Raw genomic sequence first — 26,978 nt, 5'->3', positions numbered from 1 at the left:
TCGAACATCGGACCTCTCGAATACGCGCCTAGTGTGCTGGCCATTATATCACGAAAGGCTTGCTAAGAAGGCGGGAAAACTACCTTATAAGACTAGGCTCGAAAAGAGACAGAAGGTGCGTCATCTAGTCTAAAGTGACGAGCATTTTCCTAAGCAGATGGAGGACGGTTTTCGTTTCTTTCGTTTCGTTCAAGACGGTTTCGACATCTTGGGGGGGGGGAAGCATATTTGGTTTGAAGTATTGGGAAGAATTGTTTTATTATTTCAAACAACTGATACTATTAGTTGGAGTTTTTCACTTGTTCGTAGGATACAATAAAACCGCTCAGACAGCTCTAAACCATTTCGGCCTCCTGTTAAAAGGGTTGAATTAGAGAATATGATTATCATTGTTGTTCATTAACAGTTTTATTTGTAATCTCAGAAATATTACCCTTATTTAGAGGTGGTTTCATTATATATTTATTATCGAAATATGTGTTGCTGCCTTTATTTCCATTAAACGAATTCATTGATTAATGGCACACTAAAGCAGGATACTGTATTAAAACGCGAGACTGTCCCTCACAGTCTGGAACGTCTGGTCACTTTAGTCTAATTCTGCAGAATCGTAGCTGAATTTATCCAATTTCTATATCAGCTTTGCTTCAGTATCGGAGATCAAAACTTTGACAAATACAATGGGTGATGCAAAAGGTTTGAAATGTAACACTATGCTTGACTGCTTGAATTAGCGCTCATCTTCTCCCAAATCATTCAATATATATTTTTCTTCAGTTATAAATTCTAAATTCTGCATTAGCTTTTATACTTCTCTTATAAGTAAACGTTCTTTTTGGAACTTTTTCAGTAAATAAGTAAAATAAGTATTAATGTAGATCTTACTTAGAAACAAAATGGCAGAAACATTTCTGGCAGAATTCGATAAAACGGAGAATTCTTGCATTTGTCTGTTATATGCTTTTAGTGATGGTGTGATATTTATTTGAATTTTCGGGAAATTAATAGAATTTTTCTTCTTTAACCACAGCGGAAGCTAATAAATTGTTGGCACCCCAGTTCATTGCCGTGCCGAGGAGCACCTTTGTTGTAGAAGGAAAAAGCGTCACGCTGGACTGCGCAGCCAATGGAAATCCAGCTCCCAAGATTACTTGGCTGAAGGATGGAGCGACAATTGATTTGCAGTAAGTTATAATTAAACCATGAATACTAAATAGTCACTGATTTGCATGAAAAAAAATTCTTGTATGCGTAGAGAAACATTTTTGAACTGGGTTCTGTTAGAGGTGTAATGATTATAAATATCCAAAGATTTCGTACCGAGATGCATTACTACATGGCTTCGAATCGTATTTTATTTACAGTAATGTCAATAGAGCCTTCTTCTACATTATTTCCAGCTAGAAGTGTGTTGGCATGCGTGGGCAGTTTTAGTCGAATGAACATAAAAATGAGAATTCTGAGATATACAGTAAGACATCTGGACAACAGACGATGAATTTCTTGTGTAAACGCGTTCTGGTTTCTCCTTCAAGATCATGACAATTTTAAGAGGCGTACAGAAATGGCCCATTAATGAAAGTTACGAAGACGTTTTGCTTTAAAATCTCAACCTAGTGTCGCGTACAGTAGCTCTGGTTTATGTTCTTCCACAGACCAGCCAAAATGAAGAGGATAACCACTCGCTGTTTCTCTGGGCGCATGTGGCAGTACTGCAATTCGGAAGCCAATCAATGGGTACATACTCAGAAAACATATCTACATATTTATTGCCTAGGCTAAAGGGCACTTTTGCTTTTCTATGCAATATGCGGTTTTAAGCCTCAAATGCTATTAGACAACGAAGCCGCCCAACCGGTATAGTGGTTAGCGTCGCTGACTGCCGTACCGAAGGGCTCTGGTTCAAATCCCGGAGAAGGCATTGCTGTTTGTAAATGTATAGTGTCCTTGCAGTTTGGAGGCACTCTAAATATGCGGCAAGCTGAAAGTGCTCTCAAGAGATTGGTGGGAGAGAAAGGGGGGTGGGAGACCCAATCCCCCGGGGTGCTCTCCATTAAAATTGGGGACGGAATTGAACAATGTCGCACTGTCACCTACAAGGTGCTGAAGGCTGTTGCCAACGACAAGCATAATCTTGCGCTCCTTGCCGCGAGGAACTTCGTGGGCTTGGGCTGACTATAGGTCAGAGAAGTGAGCATTAGTCAACAGCAACATAAAAGACGACGAAGACGTAAGAACTAGCATTTGGTCCGCAACTCTTATGTGGCAGCTTAGCAACTCCCTCTGAACCTTAGTGGTGAGTCGAAAAAATGACTGATTGCTCTGCTGTCCCCCCTCCTGTTATGCAAGCGACTGTGTTACTGCAACGTCACACCAGACACTTCCGTTCATAATCCTACAATCCGACATCGTAACACAAACTCAGTAGACACGCTGACGCTGCAAAGCGTTGTTTCGCAAATATTATACCTCTTTTATATATTTCTACTGCAACTTTACTGAAGGTAGAAGGATTAAATATCCAGGTATCGGGGCCCAAAGCAAGCATTTAGCTTGTTGCACAAGATGCAGAAAACTCAAGATATGCCACGAAACCAAGTTTCATGGCACTGAAAACCGATGACCAGGCCTCACACAGCAGCAGTCAACATCGATCTTCGCTCAAGGTGATGTCCAGCAGCAAATACCAAAATTTTAAACAAGGATCTTTAGCATCAGCTAGTTCTAACGAATATAGATGACGCCACTAAGAAAGCGAAGTCACGTAACAAAAATATCTGTGCCATGTTCTTAGTAATATCAGTTTAACAGAATAATATTATTAGTGATAATCTTTTTCACAGGTTATGATAACTACTTTCAGAGGTTATCATTTACAGAAAATTGTTCCCGATCAATGTGATTGTCTTAAAAACAAATTTCAGTTTCTAATACTTGAAACAATTTTAAGTTGTTGTTGTTGGTGGTGTTGGTGTTGGCGTATTTGATTATATCAGAGCATTCAAAGGCTATCTGATTAAGGGGAGAGATGCCTTCGGGGAGGGCATTTTAAGGAAAAATGTCTCGTATACACGTGGAACACATTGGGGAAACCACGAAAACGCCCAAGCAGCCAGCCCGTTCGCCAGATTTGAACCTCGGACGTACGAGCGTTCAGCGAATTTACCCCTCGATCGCTGGTGAGCCACAATTTTAAGTTAAACAGTTATGGTAGTTTAAAAGCTGCTAATTTAAAAATAAATTCCCCAGAAATTAATGATACAGAATTTAAAACCTTCTGTTAAAATTTTTGAAGACTTAATGCCGTTTTTAATAGATAAAAGATTGAATAGTTTGAGACGTTGTTGTGCATTTATTTGTCTGGGTTGCTTGCGGATGAGACTTGCAGCAAATATTTATTTTCATCAACTTTAAAGCTTTTACTTTTGCTAATACCGGAAACCCATGAACTGAAAACAATTAAACACATAAAAAATATTTGTTTTGAAGTGTTTAAAACAAAAAGAACTTTTAAAATTCTTTCTTTTTGCAAATGATTGTTCTTTTAATGAAACCGCCCTAAGAATTTACATATATATCTTTGCTTTTAAAGTCAGATGATTTAGAAAGCAGCTGAAAGAGAATCGCTTTGAGCTGTAGTTGTTAATGATTCAAAGAGCATTCATTAGAATTCATTCAAACCTTTTCCCAACTAGCGGAGCTTCCAAAGTTGATGAGGCCGTGGCGAAGGTTTGGTAATTATCATTTCGCGTAATTTGAATGGCTGAGAAATAATTATTGGCGTAACAAACAGTAGCAGTTCATGCTCAAGTCCAGATTTTGCATCTGATAATGTTCGAAAACATTTCTTTGTATCAGCGGGTGAAGGACTGCAAAAGTACTTTCGAACAACCTCTAGAGAATTCGGAGCGTGTTTGAAAAATCATTCTAAAGTAGTTTCTATTTACGTAGTGCATTCATTAATTTCTTGCTAATTGGTTTCCGTTCGTTGTAATTATGATAGTTTTGAGTTTTGTAAATACGTTTGGACGGATGCCAGTAAATTATATTGGGTAAATGCAATTGAAACGATGTTTGCTTTTAAACTCGTATTTCATAATTTTTAGTGACTTTATTTTATTTTAGTTTGAAATCTGTAGTGATTTCAATATCGGCCACTACTTTTAACTTTGATATAATATTAAATTCATTGGTATATTAGGAAGAGCTTACTAGGAGTTGGCAACATAAATATTGGTGCATTTTTTTAATTAGTGAATTTTGAATCCAGATTGGGTGCTGCGTTTTGCTTTGACGTTAGAAATTTTAGTGTTTTTAACTTTTTAACGCGTCCTAAAACGTTTTAGAACGTTACATTAATCTACCTTATTACTTACCGTTTTGGCAACTGCTACGACATTCCTATACTCGGTCAACAGTATCCATTTGGTTTATTTAATGTTATTAATTTATTTAAATTTACTGCACTTTCTCACAGCAGTAACTTTCTGTGCTGACCGCCTGTTTTTCCCAATTTACTTTTTTAACACTTAGGTCACCAGAGACCAAGAGTTTTGATGCTTGCAGCTGTTCTTCAACTTCACGATTTATTCACATTTACTTAACTACTCTACTGGTAACTTTCGAGTTGACATCCAGTTAACGTCGGTCTTATAGAAACTGTGTAGAGGTTATTTTAAGTTTCTAAAAATTATTTTAATTTTTAAACATGCTTTACTGTCGACTCTCGCTTCCTACCTACTATTCCCTGCCAGAATAAGTTTTTAGTGTCGCGTTACATGTAAGTGAGGCAGAAAGAGTATTTAAAGAAAGGTTTCACTTACTTCAGCAGAAGAGCTTAAGGAGTCCTTAGTGGCGCGTATTTGCCGTCAAGCTAATTCATTGTCTTAAGCTAACTACGTATTGTACTTGCCTGCTGATATTCGCCGGTTAATAGTGAGGGCCATCTACGTTAGATAATTCTGTACAGCTTCGGATCAGTTTAGTTTAGCATTAGATTAGTTTCTTATTTTTTTTCTTGAATTTAAGCTCAAGTGCAGGCTTTTCTGTAAGGTTACAGTAATCTTTCTGTAAGCCTACAGGCTTACAGTAAGCCTGTAGGTATCCAGGGACCAACAGCCTCATCGGATACAGTTGTGTTGTCATGTGATTTTAATTTCATATTATGTCTAAAATTTTAATCGGGTTTTCAAAAAGTAATAAAATCGAAACACTGGTCGAAATATAAGTAATTAAAACTGGTTGTGAGAAGGATATATGAAATTAACGAACCTTACATGTTAATGGATATAGAAACGCATATAAAACGAATTTTAGAAATGTGTATAATAAAATATACTTTTAAGGCATGAAAATAATAATACTAGTAATTAAATGCTTTGTTATGTTAGTAGATAAAAAAATGCTTTCAAGCATTTAAAAATGTAATAATAAGTTGAAAAAAAAAAGTAAATTTTTGAAAAAACATTAACAGTGGAAAACTTATGTACTAAGGCTTTTCGCACATTTTTTAGACAATTTTCATTGTATTTACAGAAATATTTTACCTAAAACTTTTGTGTTTTAAATGTTCCATGTGATAATCCTTATTCTTCAATACCGTTCTATACCGTAATTTCCAAGACAATAAAGATTTTTTTTTTTTTTTTTTTTTAGTAGCGGAAGAGGTATTTTATTCCATTCCTCTTAAACAGCTTTCCAAAGTCCAAGGAAGGATGTAGGTCGACGTTTGGACAAGCCGCTTTTTAAACCGATATATATCCGTGGATGCATCAAAAGATTTAGTAGAGATATGAGTGAAATATATTGTTACGAAATGTCAAGGCAGAAACTGAACTACAGTAACACACAAGGTTTGGTTTATGCGATTACGGCAAAGCTTCTAGGTTTATCTGTCTAAGGGAAGGGATGTCTTTGTGAAGGGCTTTCTAAGTAAACTGGCACTAAACATGGAGAAAACCACGAAAACGCCCATGCAGCCAGCCCGTTCGCGGGATTCGAACCTCGGACCGAACTACTCGGCCGCTGGTGGGTAATAGCACACAAGGATGAAACACAATATTTATTTGCCATTCTTCATAGGTTTTTCAAACCAAAACGCAAAGTTAGCAAAGCTATCCACCGTTATTTGCGGATTTCAAAGTAGCACAATTATTTAAAAAGAAAGAATACAATAAGTTTTGTCTTTCGAACCTCGGCGCTGCAAAATCGATCATTGACCTTCTACAGGACAGCTATCTATTCCCAGTGGCACTGCGCGAAGTATTATCCAGTAAAATAAACAGCGAACTTTTCATTGCCAGTCCCAAGCTGTCTAAATATTACTTGCATTTGCCTTCCAAACTCACCGTAATTTGGAGCCTGGGGAACATTGAAAGACATCTATAACAGGTACACAAGATTTAACATAAAGCAGTATGCTTAGTTTATAAAGTATTTTCTCCCTCCTTCCAGCATGCCTTGGTGGTGTAAAGGTTAGCATACTCGGAGAGTATTCGAGAGGTCCAGGTTTGAGTCCCGGCGAGGGCATTGCTCATTTTCCATGTCTCTTACTTCAAAATTATCTAATGACTATACAAGTTAAAATAAACTTTCAATCTCTGCTTATCTTTTCCCTCAAGTTGTTAAGTTTCTTTTAAGTTTCCTCTCAAGTTTCTTTTTTAAATTTATTGGGCGAGAGAAATAGTTAGAGGCTTAAAAAAATGTAGTTTAAATAATTTTTTGCATCCGTGTTCTGAAATAATCTGGTATCTCACTTCTCAGTTAAAATTGTTTGGAGGCTCAACACTAAAAAGCAACATTTTAAAAACAAACAACATTTTGAGAAAGAAAATGTAGTATTTTGAGGAAATGCTGGATTTTATTCTTTTCTTCTCTCTCAAACAAATCTTTAGATTTGTATAAGAAAGAAGTAAAAAATGGCGAGTCAGGTTCTGAGATTGTTTTTATCTTATGCAACCTTTTAAATGAAGAGGAATTTTAAACTGAATAGTTTGCATCTTATAAAACAAAGTAATATAATATATGAATTCTCTTTTGTGTAATGGCTGGAGAAACGAAGTAGTTTATAGGTTATATGGATAAGTAAAGATATTTTAGGTCCTTGACAAGTAATGTGATGTATTATCCAAGTGAACGATTCGAAGAATAAATAATGGCATTTCCCCGTGCGTATAACGTATTATGACATATGCATATAAGGAATTATGATATCCTCCATGCGTGTTCCCGTAATGTAAGTAAAAGCACGTCCAGATAGCAGTGGAAAATGCTTGCGTCGAATCCCAAAGAGAACACACTTATTTTTTTCACTTTTTCTGGGTTTGAAAAACTTAATGTCCTTTTTACTTACAAAATATGTTGGCTAAAATGCATGATACGCGTTCTCTAAGGTAGCTATTAATTATGTAACTTATGTGTAACGAGTATATGAGTCAGTTTCCCTTAGAAAGTTCCTCCATGAAGGCATCCCTCCTCTTAGGCAGATAGCCTTCGAAGCTTTGCCGTAATCACATAATCCAAACCAACGAAACTGTAAAGTAAGTAAAAATTTTTTCCATCTTAACGAATGTTTCTTATTTCCAGGGAAGGCTCAGACGGTCGTCATCGGATTGTCGGTGCGGGCAGCTTGACAATAGACCCAGCTACAGAAGGAGATGATGGAACATACATGTGCAGAGCGGAAAATCACGTCGATTCTGTAGATACTAGCGCTACTCTTGAAATACAGGGTACATTTCCATTTACTCTTTATTTTTTCGGTTATGTTAGGGCAACTTGGAAAGAAGTAATAACGTTCTAACCATGAAAGCATCGTAGCAATTAAACTGTAAATAAAACTGTTAAGAAATGGCATTAAAAATCTTCATCAGCTGAGAAAAAGAGCTCTAAAAGTTGCTATTTAGCAACATTGCTTAGTAGTGGCATCGTGATATTAAGAAAGATGAAATTGTAACATTGAGCTAAGTTTCATTAACGAGCAACATGTAGCAATTAGTGAAAGCCTCTTTCTTTCTCTAATAATGGCGCCCACCAACCTCCAAACGGTTAAGACTGCTAAACACTACTAGCTCTTCTCAGATTCGAATCCTGGCAAACGGATTAGCCGAATGAGTGTTTTTATTCTTTTCTTCGTGTATAACATGAAACCAGTTTTTTCACTTTGCAGTTAATTTACGAAGGCATTCATTCATTTTGAAATACCTCCCTTTTGGCAAGTAGCTTTTGTATGCTTGGCTATTGTAAGATTCTGTACTGTGTACTTTTAAGCTATAGTTGAATTTGAAGAACCTTAAGAACTGGTAAGCGAATAATAGCGTGAGTTAGTGAGACAGTAAATAAGACTTGAAAAGAGTTAAAGACCCTTTATTATTCCAAATTAAAGTTTAAGAGAACTCCGTCTTGGAGTTTTACAATAAAGCCGCCACTCGGGCTTGAACTCAAAAACTAAGAAATTAACTTGAGTAATCTTAACTAAAAATATAGAACTCAAGCTATCAGGATTCGAACCGAGTTGGCCCCTTAAAGCTGAATAACGGCGATGCTATCAAGGGCTAAGTACGGCCGAGCGTAATAAGAACTTAAGAGAGAGTAGCCTAAAAAGGCGGACGCTTGCTAGCCAGAATCACTGGTTCTCTGTCACTAAGACAGTAGAATTCCGCGGTTAAATCCTTCTCCTCGGTTTGTATTCGAACGCGTTTCTAAAACTACGTTCTGGCCGGAAGTTGTAAGTTGAAATTCAGAAAGACAGGAAAGGAACTTAAAGGAACAGGAAGTAACTCAAAACTTAACTGCTAAAGAAATTAACAAATTCCTTACACTTTCATAAACTATACAGCCACACTGTTTGGTATAGTGATTAGCATTGCTAGCAACCGTATCGTTGAACCTAGATTTGAATCCCGAAGATGGCTTGGATGTTTGTAAATGTATAGGGTCCGTGCGGTGTGCGGGGGAGGGAACTTATAGAGTGTAGCGTTTGTGCGGCACTGGCGAAATGAAGGACTTCTCTAAAAGTTTACGAGAAGAACGGTCTTTTCTTTCAAAATTGAGACGGAAGTTTCTCCTTCTCATGGGTGTGAAATCAGTCACTCCCTTTGATGCCTCCTCGACGAAATACTTGGTCAGGAGATGGCTGAATGATCTATGCGTTTGGCCTTTTAAAAGTTTAGACGGAGAGATTTGGCAGCGATGCTGACTGTAGTACTAATTTCTTGCTCAGCTTTGCGATTTAAGTTACCTGGCGTTAGCCATTTTGGTAGCTGAATTCAGTTGCATACCGTTAAAATTTAGCCAATACTTGTTAGGCAGATTCAATTGTAAATCTCCAGTCCGTACTCTGAATCTGAACTTCACATTTCTGTTATTTGAAAACCCGCAAGCTGCAACAATTTAAATTATAAACAAAAACAGTGTATCTGTTAATTTTAAAGTTTTAAATAAAAAGATTGTTTAAAACCTTCTTCTGACTCAGTTATTATTTCGATAGAGGAGGCGATAACTTACCTGACAGTATCTGTAGGGTTCAAAACGTAAATTAAGAAGTGAAAAATTAAGTTAAAAATCAAGGAGTGAAACCCTACAAGCGATTTTAAGTAAACAATTAATTATTATTCCTTTTGCTGGTTCCTAAGTTAGAGAATGTTTGAGTGATCCTAAATTTGAAAATGCCCTGAATAATTCGATGATCATGGAAAATATTTTAGTCAGCACATGTATACTATAAAACTTTTCATAAAGGAAGAAGATACCCAAAATGCTAGTTGTGCTAAACCTTAGAAAAGAATCAATAGTATATTATGCTTTTGTTTGAAGGCAATGTTTACTAATTAAAATGATTTATAGCCATAAAATAGCGTATTGTTTTTAAATCCCTATAGCGTAAAATAACGTACAATTTTCCTCAAAATAACACCTATTGGGACAGTTTGGTAATTAGATCTGAAGTCAGTTAAAAAAGATTTTTGTATTGTAATTGTTTTATATTGTAAAATTATGTTGTATGTGTATTGTAAAATTGTACAGTTTCATTGTTTGAAGCCTGTAACAAAAATATGTTAATTTTGTTTTTCTTGTGAGAATCAGCTAAAATAATCCTTCTAATTTTAAATATCAAGCCGTGTGGCTACTTAACACAACTTTATTAATAGTTTCTTCACTTTATCAACAGTTTCTTAAGTTTATTCATAAGCTGTTCTTAAAAGTGTGTTCACCTAACAGTACGTCGCTGTGAGTTACTTTCTAAATGTCGATGAGTTATCTCCTGAAAACACAGATTAAAATTCAACAATCTTAATTTCTTCACTCCTGACAGATTACAACTTACGTAAGAATTGGCAAGCAATTAGTCGATTTGCCTTGAAATATACAAATATAAAATCCAGTTCTCTAAAACAATGCATCGGGCTAATCACTGTGAAAAGAAGCAGTTAGTAACTACGAGCGGCACAACGCACATTGAGGTCTTCGAGTCCTGCGACCAATTAGCAGTTTCCAACGCAATCGGCTTGTACTGCATTAGCAAATGTCTACAGCAAGGTGGCTTTTCGCACAGCAGAAGACTTACAGGAAGTACTTAATGTTCGCTAGCTTTTAAACTGGAGAATATATGTCACAGGAATGAAAAGGAAAATAGAATAGTACTTAAATTGAAATTAGCTTTTAGATAGTGTAAAATGATTGTCACAACCGCACAAGAAATTCTGCTAGCTTTGTTTAGCCTCTGAAAACCCTTAGATTGCCTCGAAGCCTTTGCATATTACTTCGTTTCGATATCATACTAATTCCATCGTTATAATTTTTTCAGTTCCTCCCCGATTCACAAAAAAGCCTCAAACTCGTTATGCCTACGAGAAAGAAGACGTTGAACTGGAGTGTGAAGTATATGGAAGACCAGAGCCTAAGGTCCATTGGCTGAAGAATGGTGACGTTATAGTGCAAAGTGAGTACTTCAAGTTGGTAAATGGGTACAATCTCCGAGTTCTTGGCCTTGTGAGATCTGATGCTGGAGTGTACCAGTGCTTCGCAACTAATCCAGCTGGCGCCATTCAGGCTACTGCCCAACTGTTACTACTCCAACCAGGTAAGTTAGTCTAATAGCTTATGTAGCATATTCAGCCAAGAATTAATCTGTTAACTAATTCTATATATAGAAAACTTCATACAGAAGTTGAATACTGCATAAAAATATTTATACAAAAAATCATTAAATTAGAGGTTATAACAATAATTACGATTATGTGATGATAACTGGGTTGGTGACAGTCTGACCAGCATAATGATACTTAGATCAGATTTTGTTCCAGTCGCATTAAATTTCGTTGCAAACCATCGCTATAAAGAGAAAATAGTTACGAAATTTAGGCATCATTTTTGAGTGATAATATCCTTTTAGTTTTATAGTAAATTGCAAATATTTCATATCATTCAGATCAAACTTGCTCAAATTTAGAAATGTTCGTGATGATGCTTGCATGTATTTTTTGGTGTGTCAGTTGCTCATATTATTAGGTGGGAGTCTATGTGTTTTTCCCTGCTTATTGGAGTAAATTTATAAGGAATAATGTCAGTTATCTATATTTTATTTATTTATATATCCAGTTACTCATCCCGGCTTAAAATGAGAGCAAACTCTTTAAATTTTGAGGTTTTCTTCTTATTAGTAAAAGTATTTTTATTGCTGCAATTTAACTTTACTTCTGAGGAATTGTTGCAATATATGTATTAAAATTAATGTAATGTTTGTTTTTTCATAAACTGCCTAATTGCAGCGCTTCTCAAACTGTTCTCTTCGGAGTTCTAACTGCTCCGCGACTACTTCAGTAAAATAAAATAAATAAAATCTGGGTGAATTAAAAAAATTAATAAAAGACAAATAGTAGGATCAATACACAAAAACTAGAATTTACGTTCTTAAGGTTAATCTGCCAAACTGAATTTTATGCTTTTTCTGGCAGATGGCGCTCAGATAATTCTGCTGCCACTAATTAAAAAAAAGTATTGTAACGTAAGACAGATAACGGACAAAGCTGAGCGGATTGCCATCTGTTGTTTGCCGCGTTTTGCTGGTCCTTCACATAACTAAATGGTCAGATGATTTCTGGGAAATGCTGATTTGAGAAATTTCTCACTCATTCTCAACTTTTGGATAATTCCTGGAACCCCCTTGAAGTTTCTAGATATTTAGCCCCATACAAATAAAGGCTGGCTTGTCGATTTAGAGTCACTTCAGGATGAATTTAAATATTAGATTTTTTTAATCATTCTTCTAGGTTTTAAATCTGTTTGCGAGTTTCGTGTAATTAGCAAATATTAAAATCTTCTGTTTGTCTACATATTTGAATCCTTAACTACTATAATGTATTTTCGTTAGCAAAGTTTTATATTTTTAATTCGTGGAAAACCATCGTCAAATTTGCTGAAACTGCGTGCTGAGGTATCATCAGTTGTGACCAATTATAAATTCTGTCAGTGACGGTTTTAAATGAAGACTGTGTAAGCAAACTGATGTGTTTGGCCTAAATTTTTAACAAAATGAACGAATTGAATCTATCATGGAAACGAATAAATGCCACAGTTCTTCATTAAAATGTCTAAGTATTGTTTTTAACAGAAAAAAAAACGAATTTGGCGTGCGCAAAAAAGGAAGACATCAGTTGCTTAGATCTCCCAAAAGTCTTTCTTAATGAAACTAGCATCAAGATTCAAGAAAACATTTAGAGAAACATTCAGGCGAAACATTGAAAGATTTGTTTTAACATTATTTCTTGACAGATCAAGCGAAGGTGATTGGTAACTTTAAATGGAATCTTAATGTGTAATAAAGCATGAGAAAAATTCCTTCCGGCGTAAAACTCAGAGTAATACGAGGTCTTCATAGATCTCACATTTCACATCGAGCTAAAAATTCGGTTTCAGAGCCAAAAACTACCAGAAATTTGGCTGCATTTGTAAGATGAATTCAAAAATCTTGTCCGAGAAATCAAAGTTAGTATTGGTGCCTTTTTCCGCTAAATATCTCAGTGAAACGAGATTCTTTGCTTATACAGGTGATAAACAAAATAGAGATGTGGCTTAAATGGAGCACCAAGCATTCGCTTGCCGTTATCAGCAACTGAATCTAAAACAAGAAAACCCTGCAAAAATACACTCTCAAATGTCTCATTAATGCTTAAACTGATGTCTAGTGTTGCACTACAGTGCGTACTAGTTACTATACAAACTAAAATTAAATTAGAATTGAGTTCTATAATGAAAAAAATAAATTTTTGAATAACAAGTAATGAAGAAATTTTGTTTATTCTGTAATTGTTGCTCTCACCAGTAATGTAAAATCTATTGTTACGTAAATGGTTTTATTTATTAAGCTTTGAATGAACTTTTACATGCGGCAGAATTTTGATTATATCATGGGTGTTGGTGGTAGTTGAGACTAAATTGAGATATTAAGGATTTTAAAATGTAATTTCACTGCATGGACATTGTGCACCTGTTTAGATAACTCTTTACTCTACGGTCCCTAAGATCTCTTCCCTCTTTTTACTCCTGTGGCATAACTCCTAAACACTATTAATTTGTAAGGCACAGATTAAGCCTAAGGAGGCTCTGTTTTATAATTTGTACCTAAAAAGGGCAGCTTGAGAACCACTGGTGTAATGAATTTTTTGTAAGTGATCCTCGTACTTTTAGCTTTTGTGTTTATTTGCTTTTTTATATATTTGTGTAATAATTGTTTGTTTTATTAATGATACTGATTTTATTCATAATTTTTTCCCCAACATCAACTTGCTTCTCTCAAAACTAATAACTAATTTTCATTCTTTTCTGAACACTAAATATATCTTTATTTTAATTCCTTTGTTACCTTAACAAAATATCTATTATACATTACTTAAAATAACTTCTTCTTTTACCGTATGCTAATTAATTATAAATCACAAATGCGAATTTTATAAAATTTAAAAATCAAAATGATGTTAATTTCTCCATTTTATACTCCGTTCTACAAAACTCACAATTCATTGCTTAACCTCAACGTTATCATTTCTCAACGTTATCATGTTTTTTAATCCAACAATATATGCTAATTTCTTTCTACTGCTTCATATCGCTTATTCTCTATACTTTGCTGCATGCTTGCTGTACTAACTTGCATATAGCCACTCCTTCTCCTAAGCCTACCTCCTCAACAGGTGACCAACCTCACAGCAAAAATGTGCCAACAGCTCCTAGAGACGTCACTGCTGTAATTGTCTCCACGAGGTTCGTCACGCTGTCCTGGACGCAGCCACTTAAGGCCAATGGAGAAATCATTGCCTACTCTGTATATTATAAGGAGACCACATCGACCAGGTATTAACCCATTCTTTTATCGCTTCGGTGTTTTAAGGGTACACACATATGTATGTAATACGATGGAAACAAATTCAGAGAAGTACTGATGTAGGAACACTGAAACGTAGAAACTCGTAAATTCTGATGACGAAGCAAGTAGATGGCATATTGAAGAGGAAGATTTCTGATTGCGTAGAATTCTAATCCATAATGAATAAGAAACTTGGCAAACGAGGCAGATTAATTCCATTTTTATTTAAATTAACATTCGAGGCCAAAATTCATTTAGCACTCTAATCGTGACTATTTCCAGAACATTTATACTATTCCGATAGGAAGAGAGCACAGTGAAATGAAATGTCGTCCAGTCAGCAACAGAGATGCAAGCGAAGTGCGCATTTATCCAATATGGCACCTCACCAAAGAGAAAAGTTTTGGTTTACGCTAAAAAGGTTTCAGTTCTCGGGGTTTAGGTTCCGAATTAAGTACGTTTTTAGTGTTGCGCAAGCTCTGTGGCATAAATTAATCTATAAATGACGCAGTACACAAATGTTATGAATTTTTTTTAGAATAAAGAGGAAATAACCAAATTAAAAAAGAGAGGAATTAAAAGACTATTACAAAATTAAATTATAAAGCTGATTTACATATTTTTTTATCTATTATTTTAAGGAATCATTGCATTCTACCGTGCATGATGTCGTCATGCTATAAGCGGTTATCACGTCCAGCCAGCATTTAGAGGATTCGATGGTTCGAATCTCAGTAACGACAAAATTGATGATGTGACGAAAACAACCATGTTTTCTGACATAGGAAAACCTAATAATCTCGATAAATCAGTCTATTGTAATGTGATGATGCTATCTTCTCTTTTCTGCAAGATCTTCGGAAACATTAAGTCAGTTCATTTCGTATTTAACTTTTCATTTAGAAGTTTCGTGGTATATTCAGCATGCAATATCTTTGATTCGGACTACATCCGAAATCAATTGCATTCTAATTCTTTGCTAAAAAAATACGTATATTTCTCTGCCGCCCTTAATTTCAGTTATGGACTTTTCGAGTTAAACATTATCGTTAAATATTGTTCTTTTTTGTTTGAGTGATAAAATGGCAGAGCTAATTAATTAAATCAAAACGCTGATAAGCCATCTCAGAGTTAAGTTGACTAAGTTGAATTTCCTGTGCTGCCCTTTCCCACTTTGCCCTGTGTATGTTACACAATTCGAAAACGTTGAAAATTATCTCGGTGAGCCCGAAAACCCTAAAGTTGAGGAAGAGCTGCAGTTAATTAAAACGGCATATGCTAACAGTTACAAAAATTAAGGCTATGCCTATTTATGCAAATTTTCTTTTAACTATTTGCACGACGTGTTAAAACTGAATCTTCACGATGCACAACAGTTGTCAGCTATATTAGAAACATTAAGTGAGTTCTTATTATTATTCTACTATAAAATAAACGTTATTCAGAATTCTATGAAACAGTTTAAGAAATAATATTTGCTATTGATATCAAATTTTATTATACTATAATAAAAGCCATCTCACTAAGTTATTTTTTACGTACTTAAAACATGCACAGTGTTTTACTGTTTGCTGATACGGTTGATATCTGTGCGATAATACGTTTCGTCCCAACACGTGCGGCTATTTTAGATCAGCCGCAGCCACATCTGTGTTACAAATGGAATAATACGCAGTATCCTTGATATACTTTATAGAAGAAAGGTGAGATGAGAGATGAGATTAAATCTGGTCACTAACGCTATATCTCATCATCCTGAGCATCCTAAGGTATCCGCTAAAAAGGAGTGGCAAATTTTGATTGAGACATCTTCTCAAAACACTTCTGTATTCCTTACAACGGTGAGCCTGTGCCTCGAAAGTATTACCAAGAATCGTGAAATCCGTTACTCATATAAACATCAAACAAGCAACGGTGGGCACACTAAAAGAAAGGAGCACATTTTCAACATATATTATCGATTGCGTGCTTTAAATTATTATTGGCCCAAAGGAGCCTTAGCTCAGAAGGGCATTTTGCGTTGAAAACTTTAAATGTCGGTTCACTTTTCAAATTGTTGCCACCAAATTTTATTGCCCTGTGTTATATTTAAAAAAATTAAATAATAAAGAATCTTCATGAATGTATCTATGTTTCTCGCATTCTGATAAAACAACGGTACCTAGAGCCATCAAATTGTGAATAGCGTAATCTTCCATCGAATATGGGCATCTGGAAGCCCTAATTTGGATTTTGAAATGTGTTTTATTATCGGTTTCATATTTTGTAACATTTAAACGAATTTTTGAGTAACAAACTCGACAATGTTATGGCGAGTAATGGCAAAACTATACGGGAAAAAAAAACATTTATCTCCAACGCGCGAGACTGTGTATTGGAAATTCTAAAGATACGCTCATTTTAAAATTATTTTGCGATATTGCTGTTGAATTAAATTTTATGGTTTAAATACAAAGAACATTTAATAAATAAAGGTAGCACACAAAATGTTAAAAAGCGTCCCTTTGAACAGTCCTTTCATACTTTTTTTTTTTTTTTTTTTTTTTTTTTTTTTAATTTTTAACCTTTTTCACTCGAAATGAGTGTCTGTTGAAAGTTCCCATGAATGCAAAGATTGAAGATAAATAATTGTATCAATATATTTTTATTTGATTATCTTAATTTGGAGGCTTATAAGTAAATTATAGAATGTAGTCTTGCATTAGTATTTTTAAAAAGTATATCCTATATAGGCATCAACAGAATATTCGATTCAAAAGAATGAGAGAGGAAGTTTCATATTGTACCATTGCAAATGGCCATGACCTATACAATGTAAACTTTTCCGTTTTACTAGTTCAATCATCTTCTTCTTTTTTTTTTCTTTAATGCGTAGAGTAATACCATTTATTACCATAAATGAGTTTATGGTAATAGTATGGAGGTCTAGTTTTCATAGTGCATTGAATGCACTATGAAAACTAGACCTCGATCGAAGGGCGCGATTTACCAACATGTTTGTTATATTTCTTAATTTAAGTATTTTTTCTCTTGAATTGTTTTCAAACTTAAATGTTATCATTAATGAAGTGAGTAAAAATTCATTATTTTGTGATAGTCCCAAAAAACCTTTTAGGTGAAATTTATGAAAATGAACATCAACCATCACTGATAAGAAAATATTTATGATAAAGAATTCCTTTTGCCTTTAGTTTATACCATAAACATACAGCACGACAGATGGTGATATTGATCGAAACATTCGCTTATGAGTATTAGTTATTTACTTTAACTTCCGGCAGGAGACAGTGAGTACAACCAATTCCCTTCGGAAATTCTCGAAGTTTTATTCAGCGGGGCTTGGTCTCTCATGAACATTCTCGAGGATTTGATGAAAATGGAAGAGTGGACGAGTCCTCCCAGCGCTTTTAGATTTATATTTTCATAGTGTTACATAGCGGCCAAAGCGAAGAATATTGTTAAACACTAATAGTTCGATCCGTATTTAAATCCTGACGATCGGGCTGGGAGGTTTCGTAGTTTTCGCCATGTCTAAGGTAGCTACGAGCGGGTTTTAAATTCATCTGCGAATGTATTCTTGAAGCAGATAACCCAAATGTACTTTCCCATTATCTGAAACATCCAAATCCTTCTTAAACGTTAAACTCCAAGATAATGAAAGTGAACTGTTGGCTCTTATTGTTTAAGTGGAAACCTGACATTTTCTCCTGCAGTATAAATTTCGGAATATAACAGCAAAAACCAATATAAAGGATAAAAAACCCAAACCTATTATTTTAAAAGTAATGATGAGAGGATTAACGTAAGTTTATAATTATATTCCCACGTTTGGTACGATCATATTATGGCCATCCAGTACAGTAGTGTTTAAAATTAGCAAGTCTAAACAAAAAAAGTAAGGAACTTTTTTTTTATTACTTATGAAATGTATCAAAAAATAACTTAAGTTTCATTCAGTGGCGTGCCTACATCAGGTAGTTAGCTACAGGTGACAACAATATCTTCTGAAGTATTAAAAGCATGGAAGGTACCAGATTATGAAAAAGTAAATATTGCTTTTACATTTTCTTTAACAGGGAACGTGTGTTAAACACGACTCGCCCAAGGCTGGAAGAAGTCAGCATACAAGGTCTTCAACCATCTACGAAGTATCATTTCCGTGTGGTTGCTTACAATGAACATGGACCCGGCGCCAGTTCTGAGGAAATTATTGTCGAAACACAAGCAGAAGGTGAGCTATATTGTGTTAATTTTAATCTTTAAGAAAGAGTAAGAGCCATTTTCTAGGCTGTACTCACCTCCTCTTCTAATATAGCAGTGTGGTAGGCTATAATACTGATTACTAATAGTATAACCTACGTGTCCTAACAATCTTTTCCCTACCATCACGTCTTGTGCGATAGCTCTACACCTACATCATTAATGCAAAGTTCTCGTGTACTCCTGTGCTATTATGGGTACTTAGTTATTAACGCACAACCACCTGGTCACAGTTTGCGATTTTTTTTTACGGACGAAAAGATGGAAGTTACTTTCGAGTGCAAGTAGGTAGTTTTCATGGCTGTTTTTTACTTCCTTGTACGAAGTAAAAAGGAAGTATTGCAATCACGAAAAGTTTCAGGCAACATATTTCAACGAAAATACCCATTTTGACCTCTATCGAATGCAATTTAACGATGTTTTTGCGTGATATCTGTGCGTAAGGACAGAATAAAAGACACCTTTCCTCCAAAAAAATTATAAAACTGCTTTAAAATTAATTCTGAAGAAAATTTTTCGTGGCGTCTGTACGAACGTATGTACGTACGTGCGTACGTATCTCTCATAACTCCAAAACGAGTAGCCTCAGAACGTTGAAATTTTGTATATAGGACTGCTATAACATGTAGATGTGCACCTCGTATTTTGGTTGCAATCGGCCGCACCAAACGTATATAAATATATTTATATATATATATATCCACTCTGTAACCCGGCTCAGTGATCTCAGTTTCTTTACTCTTATATGTTTGTAAATTGTATATTTTTTGCTTTAAAAATGATTGAATTATGTTGTTTCTATCTTCCGGTTAAGGTTTTGATGCCTTTCGTAATTCTGGAAGCAATATTTGTACAATTATCAACAATTTAAAAGCTGTTTAAGTGCGGTTAAGTTTTAAATAACATGGCGGACATATTTGTTTACATTTGAAACAGCAGAATTGTAGATTTGTTGCCAATCTAGAGAGACTAAGCTTCGCAACACAAAAATAACGCCTTCATTTATTATTGCGAATTAAATCATGCTTAATCCTTTCTGGAATTTTTGCGAGGAAATAAGTGTTTAAGAATTACTTCGTAATTTTTAATGCAGATATTTTGAGTTTTTATGTATTTTTGCCTTGTCGCGAAGTGAGAGCTGAATTAATTGAATGAGAAATACTGAATCGTTTGTGAAAAACTGTTTCTTTTCTGTTTTGTTTGCTTAATTTCTTTCATACATCGTTTTAGCTTTATTATACGAGTATTTGAATACTCGTAGTATTTGAATAGAACATGTGGCAACGATAATTCTTCAAATGATCTAAATTTTGTGCATTCAGAGTGTCGTTATAGTAAACAAATATAGTGAATTTTAAAGAGTGCATTTATTCTATTGTGGTTTATGCTCTGTTGACGAAGTAGATTTAATTCAATCCAATCAATTTAAATTAAATTCAAGAAAAAATGAGTATAATTTAATATTCCGTACAAGGAAGTCATGTGGTGTACACATCAGATTTTTTAGAAAGCTTCCCAATTTATCATATATAGTATGTTGCTAAACATTATCAGCGTAAGAGAAAACCTACTTTAGCAATTTAAAATACAAATTTTAATTATTAAATAAGGATTAAATTAAAAAATAAATAATTGCGTACATTAAAGAATAAAACACTTGCAATTTCTTTGTGCTATTCTTATCCCTAAGCAAACAGCAATCTGTTTTCGTTTAAAAAAACATCAGATAATTGCGAAGATTCGACTTCGCACAAACTTCGGTAACAGCGGCTGTCTATGATACGCATTTCCTCGTTGTTCCCTTTAGAAAAATTTCAGCAAAGTTCTGTATTCCTGCAGAAATTTTACCAAATTTCACAACCTCATGTTTTAAAACTCGGATTTGTTTGAAAAAAACCCTTGAACTTGGAATACACAAAAAAGTAGTGAATGCATACGAAAATGGCGGCGTTGCTTGACTGAAGGATTGTTATGAACCTGTCTGCCGGAAGAATGGTATGCTCATGGTTGTCAGAGTTTGGCACATTCTGAAAATTTGGCGACATCTACTCAGATGGTTGCTTTAATACATAAGTGCCCATGCTTGGTCCTATGCTGTTAAGTTCTCTTCAAAATGCATGAAGCGAATTTGCAACATTAATAAACATTAATAATTGCCAAAATAAAGTTGCATGTTGCATAATTCTAATCTGTTGTTGAGTGTCTAGCCATTTTAATTTAATTTTTATTTATTTTTCTTTTTTTTTTTTTTTTTTTTTTTTTTTTTCTTTTCAGTTCATGTTCCTGGAGCACCCAAGAACCTGAAAGCTGTTGCTCTGTCTCCGACATCGATTCTTGTTTCATGGGATCCACCAGAACCTGCCACAGAACCTATACAGAAATACAAACTTTTCTATATGGAAGAAGGTTTGTATACATCCCGTTAGTATTAACTGTGTTTATTACCTCTAATACACCATAAATTGAAATATTCACTTAATAACTAAGTATGGGTTTGTAAATTGGTACCAAACGGGTTTGTAAATTGGTTTTGTAGGACGTAGTCGTCGCGAACAACACTTTTCAAATAAATTTATAGTGATATATATATTTGGTTAATTTTGGCATTTCTAATATTTCTGCTAAGCAAAGCAGCTAAATAGCATGAATCAACTTACTTAAATATTCAGGTTTTACATAAAGGCAGAAGGGCTGTGCGTTGAGACTCTCGAGATGCTCCGACGACCAATTCGACACTCCCCTACTCAACGTATAGACAGGGTTTATATAGCTTTTGGGCAGCTTTGGAGAATATTCTAGGCCAAACCGGTAAGAATTCGTTCCAGAAGGTTCTCCATCCGTCTACGGCATATCGCCGAGCCGATTTTGTTGCCAAATGGGCGATTTCGCACCAAATCTGGAAAACCTGCCTTCTTTTGCTATTTTCTCGCAACTCTAAACTCGGTTTGCGGGAAAGCTGTCTTACCGCGGCTGGGCATTTCGTAACAATATTTTAAGAAGGAACAATTTATTTTATTAATTGTTTTAGAAGGAACAATTTATTTTATTAATTGTTTTAAGAAGTAACAATATTTTAATTATTTGAAAGAAGTTAAAATTTAAAAAGAGTTATTGTATGTATTTGTGTGTTTGATTTCATGATCACTTTGCATTCAAGGTACTTCCGAGGAACGAGAAGTCTCCACCACAGAAACTACCCACACCCTAAGAGGTTTGCGGAAGTACACAGATTATAATTTTTGGGTGGTGGCCTTCAATGCCAATGGTCCCGGACTCAACTCAGAAGAAGTAACCATGAAAACATTATCTGACAGTAAGTCTTCCACAACACAAGTGTTTCATTTATGGTAGATTAACATTTTATCTCTTGTGAAATGTTTTTGATCATGCAGGAATATAGCTCATGCGTTTTTCTTTTCCTAGCCCCAAGTGATACTCCACAAAATGTTACCATAGAAGCAGCTAGTTCGAGCGTAAGTTGTTTAATTTATCATATTAGAAGGTTTTACTTGATCTGGAATTGGTAATGACTCCAAAACCCCTAATAGACGTGAAGCGAATTACCGCTTTGTCTGAAAGTAACTAACTACACGTGCTTAGGAATGTTTAAACAATTTTTTATTTAGACAGACTTTAGAATATAAATGCACTTCCTTGTGCTAACAAAATGAACCACTACTCGAGGTGATACAACTAAAGGAACAGTCAAATTCATGTTGAAATGAAATAGTAGTCAAAAGTTACACAATTTATGTATGCTCTAAGCTGGCTAAGTAATTCTAACCGACGCGTTAAAATTAGTATCTTGCCAGCGAATAACACAAAGCCGAAAATTAGAGCTATCAAACTGGCAGGAACTAAACGTACTGTGCACGCGTAGGCGAAAAACACATTCTTTCTTAAAATCCAAAAACCTCAGTTTAAATACTTGCTAACACATTTACATTTTGGTGATGAAATGATGAAACGGAAAGGCGAAGTTACAGTAAAAGTTGAAATTATAAATAACTGGTTAATTTAAATAATAACTTTACAATATTTATAGATTAAAATTAACACTTTCATAACATGCATTGATTGGACCAAACTTTTTAATATTTTAAGTAAATAGTTAATTATGTCGTGTCTGATATTTCAAAGGTTAGTTTATCAGGTTCAATGTTTCTTCTAACCTTCTTTGGAAACATACAATGACCTGACTAGAACAGAGAGCTTACTAAAGCTATGTTCACTAATGGTAGTAAGTAGACAGGATACAGACGAAGGGTATACAAAACCCTTTTATTTTTTTTTTCTTTATATACAATGACTTCCGTACTTCGGAATACAATGACCCTCCACTCGGGGTCTAACTTAAAAGATATCAAAATAAAACTAAACTCTAATTTAACTTTAGAATAAGATTGGCCTTATAATAACAGGAAGCGTATGTAGCACAGAGACTGTGAACACTACAATACGTTTAATTTATCAAGAGGATTAAAACCTCTGGCCTGGAAGGCAAAGTAGCAACTGCGTAACTTCTAAGGTAAGCGGCCTGCTTCGAACTCACGGCTTCCTCTCTTCTGCTTGGCAAAAAGGCCACACTTAAATACTTGGCGTTCGCCAGACAACTTTGCATAAACTCCTTCACGCTTATAATTCTGGCCGGAAGTAGAAAATAAGAAGTGATAGTAAAGATTTAAAATAAAATAAACGTTAGTAAAACTTAAGATCCTTACATACTTCCCGCCAGAGTTAATTAGTTTGAAACTGAGGTCTAAAACGACCTTGTTGAAAACTTTTAGCTCTAGAAACTAACGCGAGGCCAACCTTTTACAGTCATAACTTAGCTAGAAACTAGAAAATTTTAAAAGAAAGAAATTTGTTACAATAGCAGCTCCCGGAATATACAACAATCTTTTTTCTTTTTCATCTGTACTGCATCTAAACAGGAGCTTTATTCAATTCTGGTTCCTTCCAGAGATCTGGAAGGAAAACTAGTTTAATGAAATGTTACAGAATGACATTGAAAATAACATATAGAATATACTTTTCTTAACATTCTTATTTCATTCATGACTATTTTAATTATCTCTCCCCGTGCTCTCTGACATGTGTTGTAAAAACACCAAACACGAATGTGTTTCTGTCTATGTGTTCAACACTTCCTCCTACAATCAAAACACTAACGTGTTAAAATTCAACATACGAGACCTCTTAACACACCCTAATTTCAACTCTAGACCCTGAGGTACTATTCTGAAAGTGGCTAACTCTAAAGTGTAGCGTCAGAGAGCCTAACTACATCATTCAACCTTTAACACATATTCACCATGATTTAATCTTTACAGTCACACGAATAACAAATTTTTAACATTACTTTCACTTTTACCATATCACGGTATTTCTAAACATTCAAAATAACAGTTCACATGTATACAAGAACATATCAAGATGCCGTTAATTTTACACATTTGAAAACATACATTAGTAGTACATTGTTAACTTCTATTCTTTTCAAAGCAAGTGCCAATTCTTTCTACATTGAAATAATACTACATTTCAAAAAGTCTTTCAGACTAAAACTTCTTTCTTGTTAGAATGTTTTAAATAAAATTTATACAATAACTTTTTACATTATTTAAGTCTTTATACAACGCTATTATACATCAACTTTAGTTTTACGCGCGAGTAATTGAAAAATATAATAAGAAAATCGGTCACAACTCATTTCTCGCCCTTTTGGCGATAAAGGTAGACCTCGCATGAGGTAAAACTTCTTGAAATCTGCCACTTGCAGTAAGAATGAAAGATTAACTTAAGTTTGTAAAGTAACATAAAATTTTACTTATCTTTGTAATATTCAGACATCCTTTTCTGGGCCCAGTCTTTAAAGGTGCTGCAGACCGTAGCTTGGTTGATCCTCCTTCTTGTACGGGCTCGCCCTTCAGTGCTTTCCTCTGGAAGCTTCCGTTTTTCACCACTACGGCCACCCTTGAACATCTTCCTTCTGTCCTCTGCTTGTGGTCTTGGCCGTTTGAAGGCAGCTGGTCTTGGTGGAACCGGGAAACTTCTGTCGTGATCCTGCTTGGACCTCGTTGTTGGCCGTTCAAATTTTTCTTGTACTTTTTCCTCCGCCGCTGATGGCCCTTCCGCAGTTCGGCGACTTTTGCTGCGGAGAGTTCTGTCGGATGAGTCAATCTTCCGTTTCACAGCCGGGTTATAGTTGCCGTCCTTTCTCCCGGTCTTTTCCACATACGTCGTCCTTCTCCCTTCTTCATTCTGGGGGTGTTCGTGAACTCTGTTTTTTGGACGGTGGAACGGCTTCTTTTTCTTTGTACCTTCAATTTTTCCGCGGCGCAATTTTCTTTTCACTTGCTTCTGTCTCTCATTGGCTTGCCCTTGTACTTGTCGTTTTCCCACCTCTGGAACTTGTACCTGCGGTGTCTGCCGTACCGGATCCTGCAAAAGATCTGAAAAGATTTGCATTTTATTACGGTCATAGAATGGTTTTATCTGGTCAATGTTTGCGGAACAGGTTTCACCATTTCTTGCCTTTAACACTACAACAGCGTGAGTTATTTTTTCTATAACATATGGTCCTTCAAAGCGTGGAAAAAATTTGGCAGTTTTATCTTCTGGTGCTGAAGAAAGTGAATGCTTAATTTTTAGTACTTCATCCCCTACTTTATAAGTTACTCCCCGTCGTTTCAAGTCATAATACAATTTTTGTTTTCTTTGTGCTACTTCCGTATTCTTTTTTGCTTCTTTTATTAGTTTTTCTATATCACCCATTTTAAATTCTGGGGCTCTTTGTTGCACGTAAAATAGTTTATCTAACGGTGTTATAACCTTTCTGCCTAGAAATAACTCAGCAGGAGTTTTGCCCGTTGTATCATGTTTTGCGGTCCTAAGGGCGAAAGCAAATTCATTGACATAGTTATCCCAGCTTTTATGAAAATTTTTAACATAACTACGGATAATTTTCACTATATTTCTGTTGACCCGTTCCGCTATATTTGATTGCGGCCGATACGGGACCATTTTTAAATGACGTATGCCCAGTTTTTGGCACATGTCTTCAAATATATTACTTACAAATTGAGGACCATTATCCGATATAACTTTTAGGGGCGCCCCGTATTTTAAAATATATTTATTTAAAATAGAATCGGTAACTAATTTCGCGGAGGCTCGTTTTAAGGGAACAATTTCGGTCCATTTACTAAAATGATCAACTATAACAAGGAGATAGCGACTTTTGTTTAACTGACTTTTTGGGAAAGGGCCCAATAAATCGATGCCGATTATTTCATTTGGAAATTCGGATTTAATACTATTTAGAAACCCGGCCGGGCGGAAATTAATATAATTAACGGCTGGACATGTTGGGCAGGACTGGACATACGCCCTTGTTAACTTTTGCAGTTCAGGAAAGTAGACTGCCTCGCGTACGCGTTGAGTAGTTTTTCGAATACCAGCATGAGAAGCTAAAGGGCTGTCATAGAGCTCTTGCAGGATATTTAATCTAAGACTAGCTGGGATAACAGGTCGAAATTCGTTGTTGGAATTCGTAGTTTTTGTATAAAATAATAGACCATCTATTAGTTCGTAATGGGCCGCCCTATTTCTTATCGCCACAATATCTTGGTGGCTAAAATTTTCAGGATCCTTCAAATACTCATAAATACTTCCAAACTCAGGATCCTTACCCAGTTCGGTTATTACAGTTTCTCGGGAATTTATTGTACACGCTGTCAGCATTGCAACTTTTACGGTATTACCCTGTTCGTCTAATTTAATTCGTGACAGGGCATCTGCTACGATATTTTCCTTTCCGGGGGTATGCTTGATTACCAGATTATATTCTTGCAGCTTGAGTGCCCATCTTATTAACCTTGGGGATAAATTTTTTCCAGAGTACAATCTAGTTACCGCCGCATGATCAGAATATACTGTTATCGGCGCCTTTCCAAAATAGACTCGGAACTTTTGCACTGCTAACAGAACTGCAAGTGCCTCTCTCTCGGTCGCGGAATAGTTTCTTTGTGTTTGATTTAAAGTTCGGCTAAAAAATGCCACTGGCTGCTGATTTTGCGAAAGTACCGCTCCTACCGCATAATCCGAAGCATCCGCTGAAATTTCTAAATTTTCATCCTTTTCAGGAAATTTCAACACAGGGGCTTGCGTTAATTCTTGTTTTAATTTTTTGAAAGCACTATTGGCTTCGGCCGTCCACGAGAATCTTGCCTTTTTCCTTTTTAATTTTAACAATGGCTCAGCGATAGCCGCAAAATCTTTTATAAAGGACCTATAATATGAACAAAGTCCTAGAAAAGAAGAGAGCTTCTTTGCCGTGTTTGGAGTCGGATAC

General features: G+C 35.3%; 1 protein-coding gene across 8 annotated transcripts in view; it reads left to right on the top strand.

Moving 5' to 3' along the window:
• The window catches only part of LOC118189934 (neogenin-like), a 482,712-nt gene that overhangs the window by 399,436 nt on the left and 56,298 nt on the right, over positions 1-26,978 (top strand). For 5 of the 8 annotated variants that reach the window (XM_085807379.1, XM_085807369.1, XM_085807353.1 and 2 more), the window contains exons 5-12: positions 1,031-1,184; positions 7,585-7,730; positions 10,805-11,080; positions 14,157-14,349; positions 18,439-18,593; positions 20,897-21,043; positions 21,780-21,935; positions 22,046-22,095. In XM_085807379.1, coding sequence (XP_085663505.1) covers positions 1,031-1,184; positions 7,585-7,730; positions 10,805-11,080; positions 14,157-14,349; positions 18,439-18,593; positions 20,897-21,043; positions 21,780-21,935; positions 22,046-22,095 — 1,277 coding nt within the window. The remainder of the gene's footprint in view (positions 1-1,030; positions 1,185-7,584; positions 7,731-10,804; positions 11,081-14,156; positions 14,350-18,438; positions 18,594-20,896; positions 21,044-21,779; positions 21,936-22,045; positions 22,096-26,978) is intronic. The other 3 variants (XM_085807356.1, XM_085807346.1, XM_085807362.1) reach the window with 2 other exon arrangements.

The sequence above is a fragment of the Stegodyphus dumicola genome, chromosome 1 (genome assembly GCF_044657685.1).
Source record: "Stegodyphus dumicola isolate Sdum_Otavi_A_Nest chromosome 1, ASM4465768v1".
In the NCBI taxonomy this organism is placed as follows: Eukaryota; Metazoa; Arthropoda; class Arachnida; order Araneae; family Eresidae; genus Stegodyphus; species Stegodyphus dumicola.
The sequence above is the reverse complement of the archived record's forward strand: the minus strand, read 5'-3'. Positions and strand labels throughout refer to the sequence as shown.